At 45.1% G+C, this 21142-nt stretch overlaps 1 protein-coding gene across 1 annotated transcript in view; it reads right to left on the bottom strand.

Moving 5' to 3' along the window:
- LOC141133830 (activated CDC42 kinase 1-like) overlaps positions 1 to 21142 on the bottom strand; it is a 49374-nt gene that overhangs the window by 6849 nt on the left and 21383 nt on the right. The window contains exons 2-9 of the mRNA XM_073623395.1: positions 20147 to 20455; positions 19902 to 20054; positions 17623 to 17900; positions 17355 to 17481; positions 14480 to 14626; positions 10937 to 11031; positions 7311 to 7475; positions 7149 to 7225 (exon numbers count right to left, since the gene is read on the bottom strand). Of these exons, the coding sequence (XP_073479496.1) occupies positions 7149 to 7225; positions 7311 to 7475; positions 10937 to 11031; positions 14480 to 14626; positions 17355 to 17481; positions 17623 to 17900; positions 19902 to 20054; positions 20147 to 20407 (1303 nt within the window). The 5' untranslated portion in view covers positions 20408 to 20455. The remainder of the gene's footprint in view (positions 1 to 7148; positions 7226 to 7310; positions 7476 to 10936; positions 11032 to 14479; positions 14627 to 17354; positions 17482 to 17622; positions 17901 to 19901; positions 20055 to 20146; positions 20456 to 21142) is intronic.

The following is a 21142-nucleotide window of genomic DNA, read 5'->3' as shown; positions in this document are numbered from 1 at the left end:
CTGACTATTCTCTGAACGTGGCCTGTCTGAACCTGGACTGCAATTACACCACTCTGCCTTTCTGCCAACCGCAAGTACCCGTTTGCTGTGTTTAAATCGCACCTGCCTTGGCGTGGTAGCCGGGCACTATAGCATTGTGTAAAAGGCCTCTGGGGAACCAAGTCCTTGAAGGCCTGCTTGCCTTATGGGAAAGGGAGCTGCTTAAGGTGAAGAACACAGAGCCAGCTATAGTGCCTGACCACCAACGCTAGGTGGTAGGTGTGACGGAGGTGAAGACGAGGGGAGGAGGTGGTAAGGGTTATTGAATACAACATATAGGGGGTGAGTTACAAAAGCCATGCGCCATCAGTAGAGGCGCACGGCGAGGCGCAACGCACATTTTCATATTTACGAAAGGGTGCGCCGGGAACAGAGCGTGAATCCCCCATCTACTATAGCGATCTCGGTGAACGGGAGAATGCAATCTGAGCGCCACTATGGACATGGCACGTGGCATGTTCAATTCAATATTAACAGAAGATGGAGGTGCCAATATTTTGGGGTGATGTGAGGAAGTTTGGTAACAACTGCCCAAGTAACAAATATGCCCAAAATAGAATGAGAAAGTAACTTTTTCAGAGAAAGACTGCTGTGCCCGCAAGTTTTTTTTTTTACGCTGGTTCACCTTTATGTATTTTTTTAAGGAGATTTGCACACAGGTCATGTTAGCGTGTTACGTTGTCAGCCCGTGACATGCACCTTGTTAAAATTATGTAAAAAGACTCTCGCTCCTCTAGCTCCTCTTAAAAGGGCATTTAACCTCCCCCTTCTAATACATATGATTTCCTTGGGTTAGCTTTTGCTTTTAAAGGGGAACTTCACACTCCATTCTCCAAAGCTCTTGTCTTCCCCCCTCTAAGGCCCCATTCACACTAGCGCGTTTTTTGATGCATTTTGCATTTTGCAGAAATGCATGGGAATTTTTTAACATGGGTTGCTATGGAACATGTTCACATCAATGCTTTTTTGTATCTCTGCGTTTTTAGAAAGGGTCGGGGACTTTTTTTCATGCAAAAAGCAGCGTTTTGCATGTAATGGTTTTCAATGGACAAGCATCAAAAACGCAAGTGCACCGTTTTTGCAGCGTTTTTGATGCGTTTTTGGTGCGTTTTTGCCGGGTTTTTTTTTTTTTTTTTTTGTAATTTTTTTTAAGACTGTAAAAAAAAATGAAAAAAAAAAAAAAAAAAACGCAAAACGCAAATCGCGGCAAAAACGCGGCAAAAACGCCGCAAAAACACGGCAAAAACGCGGCTCAAAAACGTGGCAAGCATGAAAAAAAAACCTCCAAAAACGCTCAAAAGCAACATGCATAGGTGTGAATCGAGCCTAATACCTTGGATTTCCATGGGCTAACTTTTGCTTTTAAAAGGGAACTCCACACTCCACTCTATCCTCCAAAGGCTGTGAGCTGCCTTCACCAATCCAAACCACATCCTTTTTCAGGGCCTACAACAGGGCCAGCTAGGAAAGGGGTGAGAAGAGTGATCGCCCAACCCCCTCCTGAACCATACAGGGCCACATGCACTCAACATAGCTGACTGCCTTTGGGGCATGTTCAGCTTAGCCCAATACCAACCACAAAGCTCCTTGTACCCACTAGTTTAAAGGGGCTTTCCACATTCCGTAAAGCCCCCTGTCTGCAGCCCACCACAACCCCAGCCTAGGGTTGTGTAGAAGAGGCCCTTGTCCCCCTCAATATGGGAACAAGGTGGTTGGCTTTTGGGGTGCACGAGCCCCTCCTGCCCCCAAACATCCACCCCCCTTTCATGGGCTGGATTGCTGTGTGTTTGGCTAGGGGTTTGTTAGTGTGTGGGAGGGGCACAATATTTTTTTTTAGTTTGGGGTGGGATTTTTCATGTGGGGGTTCTCATTTTAAGCCTTTACGGTCCCAAACGACCTTGTATGTATTGGGGGGGGAGGGGGGCAGGCTATTTTTTGTTTTGGGTTAAAATCTTGCAGCTGCAACGTCTATTTGTAACTTTTCTCTAAAGCCGTACATTTTTGAAGCAGCATTTTGGATACATGCTACAGATGCACCACTTTACAGGCAGAGTAACCCCCCCCCCCCCCCCCCCAAGTTACTAGCTTTAAAGCAAGTTAGCATTTTTAAAGACACTTCTCCTTGTTTAGTTTTTGGGGTTGCCCAAATTGGTGACATTGATATATGTCCCTTAGGGTGGGACCTGGGCCCCCATACCCATTTTAAGGCCAATAACTAGAATATAAGCCAGCCAAGTGGGGACTAGCAAAATTAACAAGTCAGTTCCCATAGACTGCAATGGTATTTGTTGTCTAACTTTTGCCCATGTTAGGCTCTTTGTTTGCCCCCCTGGACCGGGGGGGGGGTTTGTCCCATTTGTAATTTTGTAGCATGCTGGATGATGTGCTTAATTTTGGACAGGGGGTGGCTTATTTTGTGCTAGCTGCATTTGGGTTGGTCTGGGCATGCTCAGGGACTTTGGGTTTTTTTTGGTGCTTTTTGTGTGTGAACAGCACTTGATGTTTCTGGGCATGCTCAGAAAGTGTGTTTTCTGGGTTAGTAATTTAAGGACATCCTTAACAGGTGTACCCACTTTGAGGTTCTCTCTACATTGGGTGTGTGTGTGTGCTAAAATCTAGCTTAAGACAATCCTATTCTAATTGTGAGCATTTGAGGTAAACCAAGTGAGTGTTAGAACCCCTGCTTGTCTTTTTTTAAGGTTGGGCTTTGTGTCCCTTTTCTGAAAATTGGCTTCACTTCCTGTCACATAGCCAAACAGGAAGTGAAGGTAAAACCCTACCAATGTCTTTCCTTGGGGACACACAGGTCCATCTAACTAATGTCCCCATTAGGCAAATTGCACTCTAGCACTTTGTTGTGTACATCCCAAATTATTAGGTATCTTGGGGTTTATTAAAGGCAAATCCACTCTGCAATATAAGTGTACTCGCTGTAAATCTGAGGGGAAGCACTGGTGATTTTATCATCCAATCATGTAGAAGTAAAGATGCTGTTTTTTAATTTTCATTGCATGTCCCCCTTGGATCTCCAGCAACTGCAGTTCCAAGTGCACTTGTAGTGCAAAGTGGATTTGCCTTTAGTAAATAAACACCAAAGTCCAAGATACCTAATAATTTGGGGTGTACAGAGCAAAATGCTAGAGTGCAATTTACCTAATGGGGAAAATATTTAGACTGACCTGTGTGTCCCCAAGGAAAGACATTGGTAGGGTTTTACCCTCACTTCCTGTTTGGCTATGTGACAGGAAGTGAATAAATTTGAAGGAGAAACTGGCAAAATTTGGGAGGTGTCTTCACCCTATCAGGGGTGAAGACATCCCCAAAAACTGACAAGACTTCTAATTCCTCTGCACTCTATCCCCAAGCAAAAATAAGAAAGTATTTCATTTAGTTTAACTTTACAAAGACACGTTCCTAAGTTCAACTGTGATGCATGTCAATGGCCCATTTAGACTTTGTTTAATAGAAAACACCAGTTGCCTTTCACTAGAAACATTTGTTAGTCCAGTCCTGGAAATCTGCATCTGCTTTACTATTAATTTCCATCAAAATTGGGTTCCTGCATCTAGATGGGAGGCTGCTGTGTATGTGAGATGCACAGCTGCTGTGTGCGTGGAGGTATGTACCCGTGGGGTGGAGGTATGTACCCGTGGGGTGGAGGTATGTACCCGTGGGGTGGAGGTATGTACCCGTAGGGTGGAAGTATGTACCCGTGGGGTGGAGGTATGTACCCGTGGGGTGGAGGTATGTACCCGTAGGGTGGAGGTATGTACCCGTGGGGTGGAGGTATGTACCCGTGGGGTGGAGGTATGTACCCGTGGCACATATCCGGTTCCCGGAAGCGGTGGCCACCACACAGGAATGACATCATGCCCCTACAGGAAGTTGCTTGTGCTGCTGCTAATTTCTTCCCACCACCATGCCCCGCTCACTGTTCTCTGAGGAAGAGATGATCCTTATTTGCAAATTAAGATAATTTGTTATTCATTTTTACATGGGGTGGTGGGATTTGAACCAGCAACCCTTTTTGCTGTTAGGTGAAAGTGCTAACCACTGCCCAAACACATATCTATAGATGTAGGTTCTTGTGTCCACCAGCAGAGAGAAGTTGGGTAGATGCCACACTCCCAATTCTGGAGGCATAATAATGGTCTAGCACAGGGGTCTTCAAACTACGGCCCTCCAGTTGTTCAGGGACTACAATTCCCATCATGCCTAGTCATGTCTGAATGTCAGAGTGTTACAATGCCTCATGGGATGCGTAGTTCTACAACAGCTGGAGAGCCGTAGTTTGAAGATTCCTGATCACTCTGGCATGTCTTGAAAAAAAGGTGGTTTCTCATGTTCCTTGTATAAATCCCAAGAAATATCGTTTGGAAAATACAAGTGGGTCATGGCACATCTACATTCCAAATTTGGCACTTAAAGCGGAGTTCCACCATAATGTTTTTTTCTTAAAAGTCAGCATCTACAAACACTGCAGCTGCTGACTTTGAAAATAAGGACACTTACCTGTCCAGGGCGCCCGCGATGTCCTCACCCGAAGCCGATCTGTCCCTCGGCTCTCAGGTGGAGGAGCCGCCATCTTCGGTAAGGGAATCACAGCCTGGTTCCCTACCTCGTGCTGCGCGTCTCCACTGGTCCCTGCTGTCTTCTGGGACCTGTGTGTCTCCCAGAAGACAGTGGCGGGGGGTGGAGGAGGGGCCGGACATGGCGTAGATCACTGCGGAGCCTGCGGTGATCTATGCCCGGAAGTGGGAGCAAATACCTGGATTATACCCCCCCCCCCACGAAAGGTGCCAAATGTGACACCCGGGGGTGGGGGGGGGAATCCGATCAGCGAAAGTTCAATTTTTGGGTGAAACTCCGTTTTAAGATGGTCATGCACTATGCAATCTGATTGGCCAATCTCTGTCCAGCTCGATATTTCGGCAAAATAGGTAATAGGAAGACGCACTTGAACAATGAATTCAAATGATAGGAAATCAAACAGGCTCTTGCACTAAATGTAATTTATTTAAGATCGAACTGATTGCAGTGTATACCTTTTTAAAGATCAAGATCTGAAAATATGAATTTATTGGGTTCAGAAACTTTTCTCTGTTCTTTGTAATGTATTGAAAGATTTGGGTAAAAAAAAAAAACACACACATTTCAAAGATATATTAAAAGTTATAGGAATGAGATTAGCATCAAAAGGGTTAATTCACTGAGAACACCTACTAATTGCCTACCAAGACACATCCAATGAGATGAAATGAACCAATTGGATTTACGCCCTCTCGAATAAACCTTTTTTTAAATACCTACAGGTCAGGCACGCTTTGAAGGAACAGTTTCGAGGAAGGACTTTAGAATGGAGTACAATTCCAGTACTTCAAAAATGAATCAATGCAGAGTCAGGGAAAGGTCTCATTTCAAAAACATATTCACATATTAATAAGGAGAGATTGGGAGAGATGGAACCCCCTCCATATAGGAGAAAGTGGGAAAAAGAAGTGGGAGACCTTACAGAATTGCAGTGGAATAGAATTTTGGAACTTGCCCCACTGGTCTCACTGTCCCCCTCCCAGAGGAGGTCACATTTGTTTTTACTTTACAGAATTTATTATACCCCTCGCAGACTTTTTCGGTTTGGCCGCCGTTTAGACTCAAGATGTCCTAGGTGTGGGGATCTAGAGGCGGATAGGCTTCATGTGTTTTGGAGATGTCCGAAGCGGTTTCGTTACTGGATGGGGGTTGACGGGAATCATCGACCGGGAGTATGGTACCTCCACTGAGTTGGAGGCAAAACATTCCCTACTGGGATTAGTGGAGGGAGTGGGGAGTCCAGGAAATCGGCAGGTAGTAGTTATGAGATGTTTATTTCCAAGCAAGGAACCTGATCGCCCGGAGATGGCAGTCGGTGCTGCCTCCGTCCAGTGAGGAATGGATAAACACTATGAATGCGGTCATATAAGAAAGCGGTATATATAAAGCAAAGCATGCTAAGGAAATATGATTTGATTTGGAAACCCTGGTGGGACGCAAGAGGGATTGATATGTAAACCTTCATTAACGGGAAAAACACTGATGTGATGGGAAGTGACCCAAAAGAAAACTGCTTAAAGTGGAGTTCCACCCACTTTTACAACTCTTCAGCATCCCTCACTAAACTGTGCACTGTAAACAAATTGGATATTTTTTTTTTCTCAGCACCTACTGTATATCTGCTGTATTCATTTTTCACTTCCTCCTCCCTGGCCGTGGCCCATCGCATCATTTCCTGTTTGCAATGCCTTCTGGGAAGGGGCGGCAACTTCCTCTGACACTCCCGTTGCTATGGAAACCTGACCTGAAACCTATTACACTGCTTGTGCTGCACTGAGCATGTGCGAGATATGCAAGGATGAGATCCAGGAAGAAATACAGTCTGGCTTCAGATGCCCACACTTAAGATGGCCACGGCCTGCTGTAAGTTTATAAAAAAACAAACTACTGCTATAAACTAACAAAACAGACCTTAGTTTACAGACTAACTTTACTAGAATACATTAAGCTTGTCTATTATGGGGTATTTTTATTTAAAAAGTGTAATTTCGGCCGGAACACCACTTTAAGAGAGTCTGAAAGATGATTGGTCGGATGGAATGAGCGGATAGGATGAGTTGGACGGGTGTACCAGATGGGTGAGAAGCCAGATCCAAATAGAATCCCAGACAGGTCCCCCACAGGCTGCCAGACCCTCCCCCCTCCTTGGTACTATTTGTAATGTGTGTATCATAAAATGCCTCTTTTAAAGGGGTGGAATGAACAGGAGAGGGAGGTGGGACTTGGGAGGAATGCTCGATTTTTGACACTGTTTGTAAAAACTAAGAAAATGTTGAATAAAGAAATAAAGTTTATAGAAAAAAAAAATCAATTGGATTGGGCGTGCGCTATTATCAATGAGAAAACCGCAGTTACCCTAGCGACAGTTGCAGTTTACATATGCGGGTATTTATTATCATTATTTGCACTTCAATGTGTGCCGGTACGCACGTTCAGTTAATGACTTTTCTGGCGCACCAATTAAGGTGTGAACCGGTGCAGCGCATGGGTCTTAGTAAATCACCCCCATAGACACTTACCTCGACTAAGCTTTCCTTTTCCACCTCGATACTGACAATGATCAAACCTTCTGTCCTCCTGTTCTCTGGCTCTCATGCTGAAATAAATAAAAAAAAAAAAACTCATGAGTATGTGAGAAGTACCGTTACTTCCTTTTTACCCAGAGGTAGTAAAAGACTTACTTTTTCTGCGTGTCATCATTCCTAAGAGAGAGCTTCTCCAGATGATTGGACAAGTGCACAGAACTACGCGCATGGGCAAAGTCCTCCGGGCAGATTGAGGCAGCGGGAAAAGATGCAATCTTAAGAGTCCGCTGACTCTGCCCTCTCCAGAGCTTGGTGTCTAACCTGGAGGAAGGAATTTAGAAAAGTCCCATCTAGCAATATTATGAACATAAAAGTATTAGTAAGAATTAAATAGTATTTTTATTTGAAAAATTACATGGGCTGGTGTATTTATATATGTACTGTAGTTGCCATCTGAGAAGCTCGTGCTGGAGCAGTCCTGGACATCTTAAATATTGAGGACCAGGCCCAGCATTAAACTCTTAGGAATAGGGTTGTTCTGTCCACCAGATGTTTTATACTGGTTATTTGTACCTGTGTTGTTAGATTTACGTACAAAATGTGTAATTTACTTAAGACAATCATATGTGGTGTGCAGGCTCCATCTAGCGTTCCGTTTTGGTATTGTTGTAGTTCTGTTTCTTTGTTTATATGTATGTGTAACTAAGGAAGTTGTCAGCAAGCAGGGAATTCTGGGTAGAATCTTAGCAGGAAGTGAAACAGCCACCATTTTGTGAGAAGACATTCAGGAAACAACACATGTATTTCTCTATCTATCGCCATCACCCCTTAGAGAACTTAAAATTTTCAGCTGGCTTGTTCTAATAAAACTGAGATCAAAGAAATATGGTATCTACAGTTATTGGGATAAGAAGGTTTAGCTAGCTGTCCCAGAGACAGAACAAGGGTTTCCACCTGTCTGCGATTCACCAGGACAGTGCAGGTTTTGAATCATGCATCTGGTTTTCAGTCACTGGACACATTATTCAGACCGGACTGTGGCTCCCTAAGATAGCTGGAGAGAGGATTAGGTGTTCTCCTCCCTACAGCCTGCAGGGGGTGATAGAGAGCTCTCACTGAGACTGAGAACTCACCTGAGTCTCAGCATGGCACTGCAGTGGAGTAAAGACAGACTGTCTGGAGACTGGAAAGAAGAAGGATGGACTTTCTTTGCAGTTTTTGATCTGTGACTACAGAGGGAAAGGGGGGGGGGGGACTCTGATGTGTAAATGACGGGCACCTGATGTAGAGGGGGGACATCTGATGTATATTGGACTCTGATGGGGACACCAGATGTAAGTGAGACTGTGATGGGGGCAACTGATGTATAGGGGGACTCTGATGGGGGCACCAGACATAAATGGGCACTCTGATGGGGACACCAGATGTAAGGGGGACTCTGGTGGGAACACCAGATGTAAGGGGGGACTCTGATGGGGACACCAGATGTAAGGGAGACTCTGATGGGGACACCAGATGTAAAGGGGGGCTCTGGTGGGGGACACAAGGTGTTAGGTGGGGACTTTGGTGGGGACACCAGATGTATAGGGGAACTCTGTGATGGGGACACCAGATGTAAGGGGGGACTCTGGTGGGAACACCAGATGTAAGGGGTGACTCTGATGGGGACACCAGATGTAAGGGGGGACTCTGGTAGGAACACCAGATGTAAGGGGGGACTCTGATGGGGACACCAGATGTAAGGGGGGACTCTGGTGGGGGACACAAGGTGTTAGGTGGGGACTTTGGTGGGGACACCAGATGTATAGGGGAACTCTGATGGGGACACCAGATGTAAGGGGGGACTCTGGTGGGAACACCAGATGTAAGGGGGGACTCTGGTGGGGACACCAGATGTATAGGGGAACTCTGATGGGGACACCAGATGTAAGGGGGGACTCTGGTGGGAACACCAGATGTAAGGGGGACTCTGGTGGGAACACCAGATGTAAGGGGGACTCTGGTGGGGACACCAGATGTATAGGGGAACTCTGATGGGGACACCAGATGTAAGGGTGGACTCTGGTGGGGACACCAGACATTAGGTGGTGACTTTGGTGGGGACACAAGATATATAGGGGGACTCTGATGGGGACACCAGATGTAAGGGGGGACTCTGGTAGGGACACCAGATGTAAGGGGGGACTCTGGTGGGGACACCAGATGTTAGGTAGGGACTTTGGTGGGGACACCAGATGTATAGGGGGCACTCTGATGGGGACACCTGATGTAAAGAGAGACCATGATGGGGTCACCAGATGTAAGGGGCACTCTGATAAGGACACTTTATGTAAGGTGGTTTTATTTTATTTTACTTGAAATATTGATGTGATTGGCCTACATTTATGTTTTATTAGAGGGCAATTCGGACCTCAGCTGGAAGAAAATTTTAGCAATTTGACCTCCTTGAATTTTAATTTATAGCCCCCACACTTAGTGGACATTATTGCATTGCAGGAATGCACCCAAAATTCCTGCAATGCAATAATGTCCACCAAATGTGGGGGCTATAAATTAAAATTCAAGGAGGTCAAGTTGCTAAAAACACACACAGCCCTTTGGCAGGTGCGCAGTGGTGCCATCAAGTCTTAATGGCACAACCAACACACCTTGCTTTTGCGCTCATTCACCTTTGGTAAAGCGTATGGTAAAAAAATACCATGCATTTTGGTGCAGCACAATTTTTAGAAAGGTTGTACAGGTTTTACATCTATTTGAACTACATTTTGTTTTTCATTTGTTTTCTATACTACAAAAAAAAAGAAAAAAATTGCCACGCGCCCTTACAGTGTTTGGGTTTGGTTTGAAGAAAAAGTGGCAACCCTACTTAGGAATCCACTTATAGAAAACTAGAGTCTATTGGCCTGCTGCTGACGTGACCTCGTCCAGATCAAGTAGATGGACAATGGATAACAATGGAACGATGGAACAGTAAATGTAAGTAACAGTTGGTAATGATGGATTGATAAAGACTGATCAGCAAGAGATAAGGAGATATTGGTGATGGATATTAATTTATGAAAAGCAGAAAATAAATGATGAGTAGTAATGTCAGGGCCTGGACTTAAACCTGGAACCTCTACTGTGTCTGGCAATGATGCTCCTTGTTGAGCTACCTGGGTTGCTGGACAGCACCCTATCTGATCCATTGGACAACCCTGCCTTGTGCCTTGACTTCTGATGAACTGTAAACTCTTTTCTCCTTTGATGAACTTCCTGATTCAAGCCATGTCACTGCACATCCTGTTTGCCAGGTTATTGTGCTCTCTTCAGCCAGTATCTCCCTCTTGTCTTACCTGCCGCTGTCCATATTTTACTACCACCCGTTATCAACCCTTGGCTTGTTCCTCGACTATGCTTATGCCTGATCCCAACCTACAACTACTCGTTACTGACCTTTGGCTTGTTTACCAACTATGCTTCTGTTCCTTACCTACTTATCCGCTACTGGACCATGGCTTGATCACCTCCTGATGGGTGATCCTGGGGACCGCAACCAGCAAAATTCATCTCCACCATCAGGAGCTCTGGTGAACACCAGTTAGTACCTAGACTCTGCACCTCAGGAGAGCCCATGCCAGGGTGACTGTGTACCTATTCTGCTGGTTGGTGGTAGTCGCGCTACTGCTATAGCAACTGGTCTTCTAGCCTGACCCCTGATCGTGACAAGTTATGAACTGTGTATGAGAGATGAAAGGTTGATGGTTGTACATAGAAATAGAGAACATACATTTTTATCTTACCCAGCCTCGATGACAGTGACAACATCCCCATCATCCAGGGGCAGCCGGAAAGGATTGTTACCGTCCTTAAGGAGCCTAACCTCCAGAGGTTTCACCTGGAGAAGGAAGAAATTGTCTATCACATAAAGTACTAACAAGAGAGGAAAATTTGGGTCCCGTGTCTTCATACGTAACATCTCAGATCATCATATATAATGATGCTCTCTGCCAAACATAAAGCATAAAATACAGATGAAAGACCTCCTAGAAATTGGATGAAAAATAATTTATTTAAACATCCATAGTCTCTCCACCCTAGAACCACCATCTCCCTAATGTGCTTTTATCAACAAATAGCTTGATCACATCCTTGTATTCAAGCCATTTGTTGGCGAAACACGTTAAGATGACGGTGCTTCTGGAGTGGAAACACTATTGGCTGTAGCTATAATGAAGGTGTTTGATTAAATTACTTGAAAGAGCAAAAACCGGAGAGAGGCTCTCATTCATCTATGAAGCACTACCCTCATAGGAGCCTCTCATTAGGATGGGTCCTCTGTTCTTTGCCCCAACTTTTTCAAGAACCTCAGCCCCTCTGACACACTAGGCTGAGGGTACAATCATACAATATCATAGGAAATGATTGAAGGTAATACTTGGTTCCTGGTAGTAATACTATATAAAAGAAAATCGTCACCAAACCAGGTAGCAAAGGCAAACTTAATGTATTGTCACCTATTCTGGTTGGTAACTAGGCAAGGATAAAATGGATTAGGAAGGGCAATAACACAATTTAACATAAAAAGTGATTAACAGTAAGGACTAGTCAATAGATGACATTTGGTGTCCACATCAACATAAACAGTAGCAAGGCCACCTCAAGTGCAGCAGTGAGCAGTAGTAATGTTTAATCTACCTATAGCTGAAAGTATACTGCCAGAGCGTGTTTATGGCAGCGATGCTAGTCTTAGACTGAATGGGTAAGCACTGACCAAAAGAAAAAGAGGGTGGTAGAGAATGGGGTAGGGGAACAAAGGGGACTTTATTAATTATTACGGGAGGGACAATCCTTTTGAGGTGTTCTTCTGCTGGCTAATGTTGGGGCCCTTTAAGAGCGTTGGTGCACTTAACGACAGTTCCATGCAGTATAGGTACAGAATAGTCTCAGAACAGTTGCAAGGTAGATGTGGTTCAGATTTGGTAAAGGTTTGGTATAATACAATATATGGTTGGTATAGGAGTAGTCTAGATTTGGAATAAGTGCGATATAGGGTGCAGTATGGGTGTGGTATGGATTGGGTACACTTGGTGTCTTGCTCTCAGTGGCTTAGTCCCTGCTATCAGTATCAGCAATGGGTGAATAGCCCTCTCACTAGTCCCGGTATGTTTTGGTGAATTCTCGCTGTAGAAGGGGGGCCCCCCCTTGGTCCGTCCCCGAAAGATTGTGGTGATCGGCAGTGGGAAGTGGAGGGTTAGTGGATACTCCAGTCTCCCTGGGGCAGCACTGCATGGGCTGTGAAGTGGGCGGTGCTGCACTGCCCCCAGGTGTCCTCACTCCCAGTCTCAGCCTTAGATTTCCGCTGGTATCATCTCATACTGGCAGGCAAATATACAGACCGAGGTGCTCTCTCTCTAACTCCCTCAGTGCCAAGAGGAGGAACTTTCCCGGGCAGTTTAATAAACGTCAACCCTCACTCCCTTTAATGATCTGTAGGGTCCATTGGACACAGTATATGACTGCCGTCTCAAACTACAACTCCCAGGATTCTCGGCACTCTGCATAGAAGTCTTTGCTTTAGCTCTCCCTCTGCTGGCTGAAGGAAAATGGTGCAGCATAACATCAGTATCTCAGAACAGGGCCTCAGATTGTAGAGGGGTGCCATGGTTTAGCCGCCTCCAGTGCGTAGGAGATGCATAGTGTGTAATAGGGCAGAGGAGGGAATATTGGCATTGGCGTTCCACAATAAATTGTTCGGGTGGATGGGAACTAGCCATATTTTTTCTAACTGAGTCCAGCGATTATAGGCCGGAAGGGTGACCCAAGAAGCTATGGCTCTCAGTTGTGCAGCATAGTAATAGCGTTGAAGGTGCGGAAAGGCCAAACCCTCATCCCCTCTGGAAGCAAACATTACAGAGCGGGCTATGTGGTGTTGTCTGTAGTTCCATGTAAAATTTAAAAGGTCATTTTGGAGTTTTGTGAAATGGGCCGATGGGATGGGTACTGGGAGAGTCATAAAACAGTACAGGAGTTTAGGTAGTATGTTCATTTTGATCGAAGCGATGCGACTGAACCAAGACATCGGATAATGTCTCCATTTGGTCAGAGAGGATCGGATGGATGCGAATAGAGGTCCAAAGTTTGCGTTATATAAGGATTCATATCAAGGCGTAAGGTGTACCCCTAAGTATTTAATGGACTGTGATTTCCGACAGGCGGTGTACTTCCACTGAAGGTAGATTAAGCGGGAGGGCTTCCGATTTAGATGGGTTAACCTTGTAGCCCGACAGGGATCCATATTCCTGCAAAAGTTTATGGAGATTAGGGAGAGTAATGTGTGGCTGTGTCAGGGTCAAAAGGACACAGTGAGATTTTAAATTCGCAACCCCTAACCATTACACCCTTAATATTTGGGTCTCGCCAGATCTGGGCCGCCAGGGGCTCGATGCACAGGGCGAAGAGCAGTGGGGAGAGCGGGCAACCCTGCCTAGTTCCATTTAAAATAGGGAAAGAGGTGGTTGCTGCAAAAGGCGTTTTGATAGAGGCGGTTGGGGTTGCATATAGGTGCCTAATCACCCTGAGGAACGGCCCCCGAAAGCCCAGATGTTCAAAGGTGGAGAAAGGCCAGCTAAGCCTATCGAAGGCTTGATCTCTGTTAATATCTTGTTTTATCCTTCAACAAAATTTTATGAGGAAAAAAAAGAAAAAAAGCACAAAATGCACTCTCATTAGAAGTCTTAATATTAGAATAAAAGAGACCATGTGTGATCCGTGGTTTTTGATCAAGGATTAGAGGGCAAAAATAGCAAAAGTCCTCCTAGATCCATCACAAATCAGAGTAGAGGGAAATATTGGAGACAGATGTCCTGAGTGCATTTTACATTAGAGTACAGAACAATGTTAAAGACAAACTTTTAGGACCCATGAAAGATAAGATTTGAGGGCAAAACTGTAAAAGTCTTTCTAGATCTATTACAGATCCTTGCAGAGAGCAATAGCAGAGTTGGATCTTCTGAATCCAAACATCGGCTCCCCCTGGATCCATCAGAGGATACACTACAGGACACCAGTACTGGGACAGGGTCATCTGGTGCCCAGGGCAAGGACCTAAAATTGTGCCCCCCCTCCCCCCCCAATAATACATGCTGTAGAATGGGTGTACCACTCTGCGTCCATTCTTTTGCCCCTTTGCTTTACTGCGCCCAGGGCAGCTTCTGTAGGTTTCACATACTGTCCTGTACATCCCCCCTTGTCCCAACCCTACAGGACAGTATTGGAGACAATCCTTCAAATAAGAAGACGATATGTGAGACAGATCCCTTTGGTACAGTTGTCAGGTCACTCACCTCTTGAAGAAGGCTGATGATAGAGGTAAAATCTGGCCTCTCTTTCGGTATGTACGCCCAACATTTCATCATCACATTGTACAAAGCAGGAGGACAATCTTCGGGGCACTCCAGCCGCTCAGCCTCTCTTTCAATTGCAGCCAAAATCTGGGGAAATGGAGACAGTTACAACTCTCAGGATGGGAAGGTGATTGGTAGAGATGTGCACAACAGAAGCATTTGTTTTGTTTTGTTTCGTTTCGGATTCTTCATTAAGTTAATAATTTAATTTCCTAATTTCCTACTTGTTATGTGAGAATGATCTGTTTTCTTCATATATTTGATTTTGTTTCGTATATTCATTATTTTAAAATCAACGCAAAATTTTCATTAAAAAAAATAGAATTTCGCAAGATGGCTATATTCGTTCTATTTTATTCTTTTATTTTCTATTCTATTGTTTTCTATTTTGTATCATGTTGTACCGTTGTATTATATTCTATTCCATTATTTTATATTTTATTCTATTTTGATGAGCAAGTTTTACCCCAAACTTTATGTCTTTATGGACCTTGCTTTGTGCGCTGGTGTGCAGTCATGTTGGAACAGGAAGGGGCCATCCCCAAACTGTTCCCACAAAGTTGGGATCATGAAATTGTCCAAAATGTCTTGGTATGCTGACGCCTTAAGAGTTCCCTTCGCTGGAACTAAGGGGCCAAACCCAACCCCTGAAAAACAATCTCCACACCATAATCCCCCCTCCACCAAATAATTTGGACCAGTGCACGAAGCAAGGTCCATAAAGACATGGATGAGCGACTTTGGGGTGGAGGAACTTGACTGGCCTGCAGAGAGTCCTGACCTCAATTCAATAGAACACCTTTGATGAAGGACGAAAAATGCCCCGTACACACGATCGGACATTCCGACAACAAAATCCATCTGATTTTTTCCGACGGATGTTGGCACAAACTTGTCTTGCGTACACACGGTCACACAAAGTTGGTCGGAAATTCCAAAAGTCAAGAACGCGGTGATGTACAACACGTAGGACGAGCCGAGAAAAATGAAGTTCAATAGCCAGTGCGGCTCTTCTGCTTGATTCTGAGCATACGTGGCACTTTGTGCGTCGGAATTGTCTACACACGATCGGAATTTACGCGAACGGATTTTGTTGTCGTAAAATTTTAGAGCCTGCTCTCAAACTTTGTGTGTCGGAAATTCGAATGGAAAAAGTCCGATGGAGCCCACACACGGTCGGAATTTCCAACAACACGCTCCGATCGCACATTTTCCGTCGGAAAGTCCAACCGTGTGTACAGGGCATTAGAGCGGAGACTGCGAGCCAGACCTTCTCGTCCAACATCAGTGCCTGACCTCACAGATGGTCTTCTGGAAGAATGGTCAAACATTCCCATAGACACCCTCCTAAACCTTGTGAACAGCCTTCCCAGAAGAGTTGAAGCTGTTATAGCTGCAAAGGGTGGGCCAACTCAATATTGAACCCTACGGACTATTGCCCTGTACACACGGTCGGACTTTGTTCGGACATTCCGACAACAAAATCCTAGGATTTTTTCCGACAGATGTTGGCTCAAACTTGTCTTGCATACACACGGTCACACAAAGTTGTCGGAAAATCCGATTGTTCTGAACGCGTTGACGTAAAACACGTACGTCGGGACTATAAACGGGGCAGTGGCCAATAACTTTCATCTCTTAATTTATTTAATTTATACTGGGATGTCATTAAAGCGGGGTTCCACCCAAATTTTGAACATTATCTCTATGCATTCTCTTCCTTGCCTAAATACTGACATGCTGTGTAAAAAAATTTAAATCGCCGTAATTACCTTTTTTTTTCTAATCTTCTTTGCACTTCCTGGTTTTCCTCCCATGGGAGTAGGCGTGTTTCTAGCTTCTCCCAGACCTCCCACAGTCCCCTGGGAGCTAGTCTCAGGCTTCCCAGCATGCATTGCACAACATCTCGGTGAATGCTGGGAGCACAGCATTCACCGCATCCAGGAAATACATGCTTGTGGGCTTCAAATGCCCACAATGAAGATGGAAACCGCCTTCAGTGAATTTTATAAGTTATTCTTTATAACGAAATCGGACACAGGAGGACTTATTACACAGAACATGTGAGTAGATAATCATGAGAAGAAAAGTTTGTGAATGAACTCCAAAAAAAAAAAGCGATAGATAGGTGGACCCCCGCTTTAAAGTTCATGTGTCTTGTAAGGGCGGGTGCCCCAATACTTTTGACAATATAGTGTATGAAGGACATTATTATTAACCAGTTGGTACTAAGTTGTATTTGTAAACATTGCACATTTATATTTTTTTTCGAGCGCGGCATATTTTTATTTTATTTTATTCTATTAATTAATTGTTTGGACACAATTTTGTGCATGCAGCAACCCACGGATTATTATTTGATTTATTTATTAGGTTTATTTCTATAATTTGAGAGTCATCACTTGGTAACGCAGGAGTTACTCACTCAGACATACAGGATTTATACATTTCCTGCATAGGTGTGTGCACCCCAAAGCTCAAACACATATGCGTGTGGGTGCCTATATAATATACTGTGTGTGTATATATATATATATATATATATATATATATATATAATGACTGTGTCAGTAGAGCAGTAGATGGGGTCATAAGGGCAGAAATTGGTGTCAGTAGGGCAGTGGACGGTGTCAGTAGTGTTCATTTTTATTTATTTTTATTTTTTTTTAATTCTTCTTTTACAATTTTTATTTTTTAGGAGAGAAAAAAAATGTTGTTAATTTCTTTTTTGGTGACATTTCAGGGGTCTAAACAGGGGAAATGTGCACTACATGGGGCACACCTTGCATACCCTTTTGCGCACGCCTATGATTACCTGTCTCGAATTTAAGCCAAACCAAGGTTCCTGTCCATAGGTGAACATCTCCCACATGGTGACCCCGAACATCCAGACATCACTTGAGTGTGAAAACGTGCCAAACTTCAAGCACTCCGGAGCACACCTACCACACAGAGGGATAATAATGGACTCGTTAGTGTTTTTTGACTTTTCAAACATAACGCAACCTTAGATTTGGTTAGCATCTTACTCCTTACTGATCCTTCACTCTACGACACAACAATGTTCTGAATTCCATCCTCACCATGCAAAGGGTATCTTTCGACCGGGAGATGTGGTGTAATGATCATCATTTGTCTCCACAATCCTTGTCAACCCAAAATCTCCAATCTTTACCAAATGTTCACTGATCACCAAAACGTTCCTAGTTGCCAGGTCCCTGTGGATGAAATTATGGGTCTCAAGGTAGCTCATCCCAGAGGCAATCTGGATGGAATATGACCACAGGAGCTGCAGAGAATACACCCCATTATAGGAGTGCAGGTGATAGAGTAAGGATCCATGAGGTGCCAACTCTGTAACCTGAGATACAAGAAAGAAAGAAAGACACAATGCCCTTATTAGAATGTTATACACAGCCTACCTCTGTAACCAATCAGGGGCAGGAGGGGCAGACTCATAACTTTCTTCTGTGCCACCCTGCAGGGGGAGGGGGACACCCATATCTCCTTTCTGTCCAGATAATCCTTTTGTGTAGATGAAATTTCCCTTTGTGTACATGAAATTTGCTCTTCCGCGGTTACCCTAGCCAGGATAGTGTTCTTTATTGAATCATGCCATTGCTGCACCTGCACTCAAATGTCTCCACTGCAGCCACAGCCCCACCATTGCTGCAACCATAGCCCAAGTCTCCCCTGCACCCAAACCTGGTCCTTGTGCAGCCACCTGTCAGAAAAGGACAATTTGTGTGTGCAGATGCACAAACCTGAGAAATCCTGCCTGTAGCTGGTTAAAGGGTGCACGCGTGCGTGCGCAAAGGGCGCGCATTGGCGCCAGAAGGGCTATTTATACTGCACTAGTGCAATGTGTCAGTGCTGTTTGGTCTATTCCTGTGTTCCTGTTACCAGTTCCTGTTGCCGACCTGATCCTGCCTCGGCCTGAACGCCGCCCGTAACGACCCCTGGCTTGTCCCTCGAATACGTTTCTCCCTGTCCCTTCTGCTCATCCCTTCTGCTGTTGCTGACCCCGGCCTGTCTTCTGACTACTCTCCTGCCTGCCGCCTGAACCTGATCTGCTTGCTAGTTGCTGACCCAGACTGTCCAAATCTGTCTTGTGCCCATCTTGAATTCGCACCAGCCTATCTGCAGTCTTCACTGGCTCCTATCCTTCGCCAGCGTGTCCGGGCCTTTTATCCTGCGTTCCAGACGCACACCAGCACCTGCCAGCCAGAGACTTACCAGGTATTCTACCAGGTATTCAGGCCGCTCTGAGCTCCGGCGTTCCCTGTCACTTTACCAGGAACTCCAGAGCCAGGGCTGTAAAAGGGAAATTTGATATTCCAATCGCACGCGTTCCCGGAAAAATGGCACAAAAATTAATGGGTGCTGTAGCGATTACCAGTTGGGTTCTGGAAGCATCAGACAAACGTACATCTTCGCCAGAACACCATGGATCAGCAAAAAGTTGTCCGAAAAAGGTTTTTTTTTATTGGAAAAAAGTTACATCACAAGAGAGGTGCAACGTTTTGGGGCCGTGCAGGACCCCTTTGTCAGGCAAGTGACGAAGGGTTCCTGCGTGGCTCTGAAATGTTGCACCTCTCTTGTGACGTAACTTTTTTCCAATAGAAAAACCTTTTTTGGACAACTTTTTGCTGATCCATGGTGTGCTGGAGAAGATGTACGTAGGGCTGTAAAAGGGCCCTTCCCCTTGCTCCTCAGGCTCCACCAACAGGTATGTTACACCACCATTGCACCTGCTAAGTGGCTCTGTGTCTCCTCAAAGTGAAGAAAATGTCATCAGCACACCAAGGATTCCTCAAAAGGGTCCAAAGCTTTATTTCATGGTCACATGACAGAGATACAGCAACGTTTCGTGATGGGTCACTTGGCTAATGAAGGGGCCATGCGTGGCTCCGAAACGTTGCTGTATCTCTATCATGTGACCCCCGAAATAAAGCTTTGGACCCTTTCGAGGAATCCATGGTGTGCTGTTGACATTTTCTTCACTTTGAGTGTCCATGGTTTCCAGCCTATGGTCATTACAGCACCCAGCATCACTGAACAGTCGGCTTTCTTGAATGTGTGCATGGGGAACATTGCGTTTTGGATCTGTGTCTCCTCAGGTGCCTTGCAGCCTCAGAAGCACCCACAATCTTGGCCTCACCATTTCTGCACCCAAAGTTTTCACAGTCTGCTGTGCCTTCTCTGCACTTGCAGCTTCCAGCCTCACTCCTGCCTACAACATTAGCTTGCAGCTAAGTCCAAGCTCCTATGAGAAGGGAGAAAACAGCTACCCCTTAGACCCCAAACGCATGGAAAGCAGGAGGGTCTGAATCTGGGTTTGCGACAAATGTCAGCCACTCACCATTTTCATTGGCTGTGTAAGAACCACGCCGTAGAGTCGGATGAGATGTGGGTGATCCAGGGCGTACATCGCATTCACTTCCTGCAGAAAATCCTGAAGGACCGCAGGGTCAAAGCTGGCATCCGCACGGAGAGTTTTCACTGCAACACTCACCTGTAAAGATGTAGTAGTTGATAGAGATAGAACATGACAGGAGGTCAGAGAACTCAGGGAACCAACAGAGATTAAAGGAAAGAGACACTCACTGTCCTTTCACTGGAAATCCTCCATTCTCCTTTCCGGACTACCCCAAAGCAGCCATCCCCCAGATGCTCCGACAGGTGCAGGTCTCGGTCGTTGATCAGACACCCCAGGGAGGTATCAGTGTCCCTTTGAGGGGGGATAGGTGAAACTGAGCTTGTGGGTGATAGGGGTGGAGGAAATAGGACAGAGGGCGATTGGGAAGTGGGTGATAGGATAGTGGGAGTCTGGCCAGAGGACGACCGGCAATTCTTTGAGTTAATCATGTCTTGATCAAGTTGTGGATGGGCTTACGGTCTTCTCAATGTGAAAATCTAAAGAACAGGAAAAGCAGAAATAAGACAATGCTTAGTCTCCGTTGAGTTGCATTCAGCAATATCATGGTTTGGGCAGATTTATTGGGAGGAGATCATGCAAGTGTAGTGCTACTACCCCCATAGGTACCGCTGGTGATAACTGGTCCTTCACTGATAGCAGAGGCTACACACCACTGCAAGCACCAGTCCATTCACACTGGCTCTATTTACACAATCTAGGGGATGTCTTTTTAGGACTTATTGTTTAAATACTTTTTAAACAGAAGAGGGTTGGATCATGGGATACTCCAAAATGCTTAGTAGCATTAACGAGAGGACAGTCCTCTTCTTAAGTAACTATGGATATTAAACAGTCTAATGCCCCGTACACACGGTTGGATTTTCCGACGGAAAATGTGTGATAGGACCTTGTTGTCGGAAATTCCGACCGTGTGTAGGCTCCATCACACATTTTCCATCGGATTTTCCGACACACAAAGTTTGAGAGCTTGCTATAAAATTTTCCGACAACAAAATCCGTTGTCGGAAATTCCGATCGTGTGTACACAAATCCGACGGACAAAGTGCCACGCATGCTCAGAATAAATAAAGAGATGAAAGCTATTGGCCACTGCCCCGTTTATAGTCCCGACGTACGTGTTTTACGTCACCGTGTTTAGAACGATCGGATTTTCCGACAACTTT

This window comes from Aquarana catesbeiana, linkage group LG03 (genome assembly GCF_042186555.1).
Source record: "Aquarana catesbeiana isolate 2022-GZ linkage group LG03, ASM4218655v1, whole genome shotgun sequence".
Lineage (NCBI taxonomy): Eukaryota > Metazoa > Chordata > Amphibia > Anura > Ranidae > Aquarana > Aquarana catesbeiana.
Note: the sequence above shows the minus strand (reverse complement) of the source record. Positions and strands in the feature narration are given on the sequence as shown.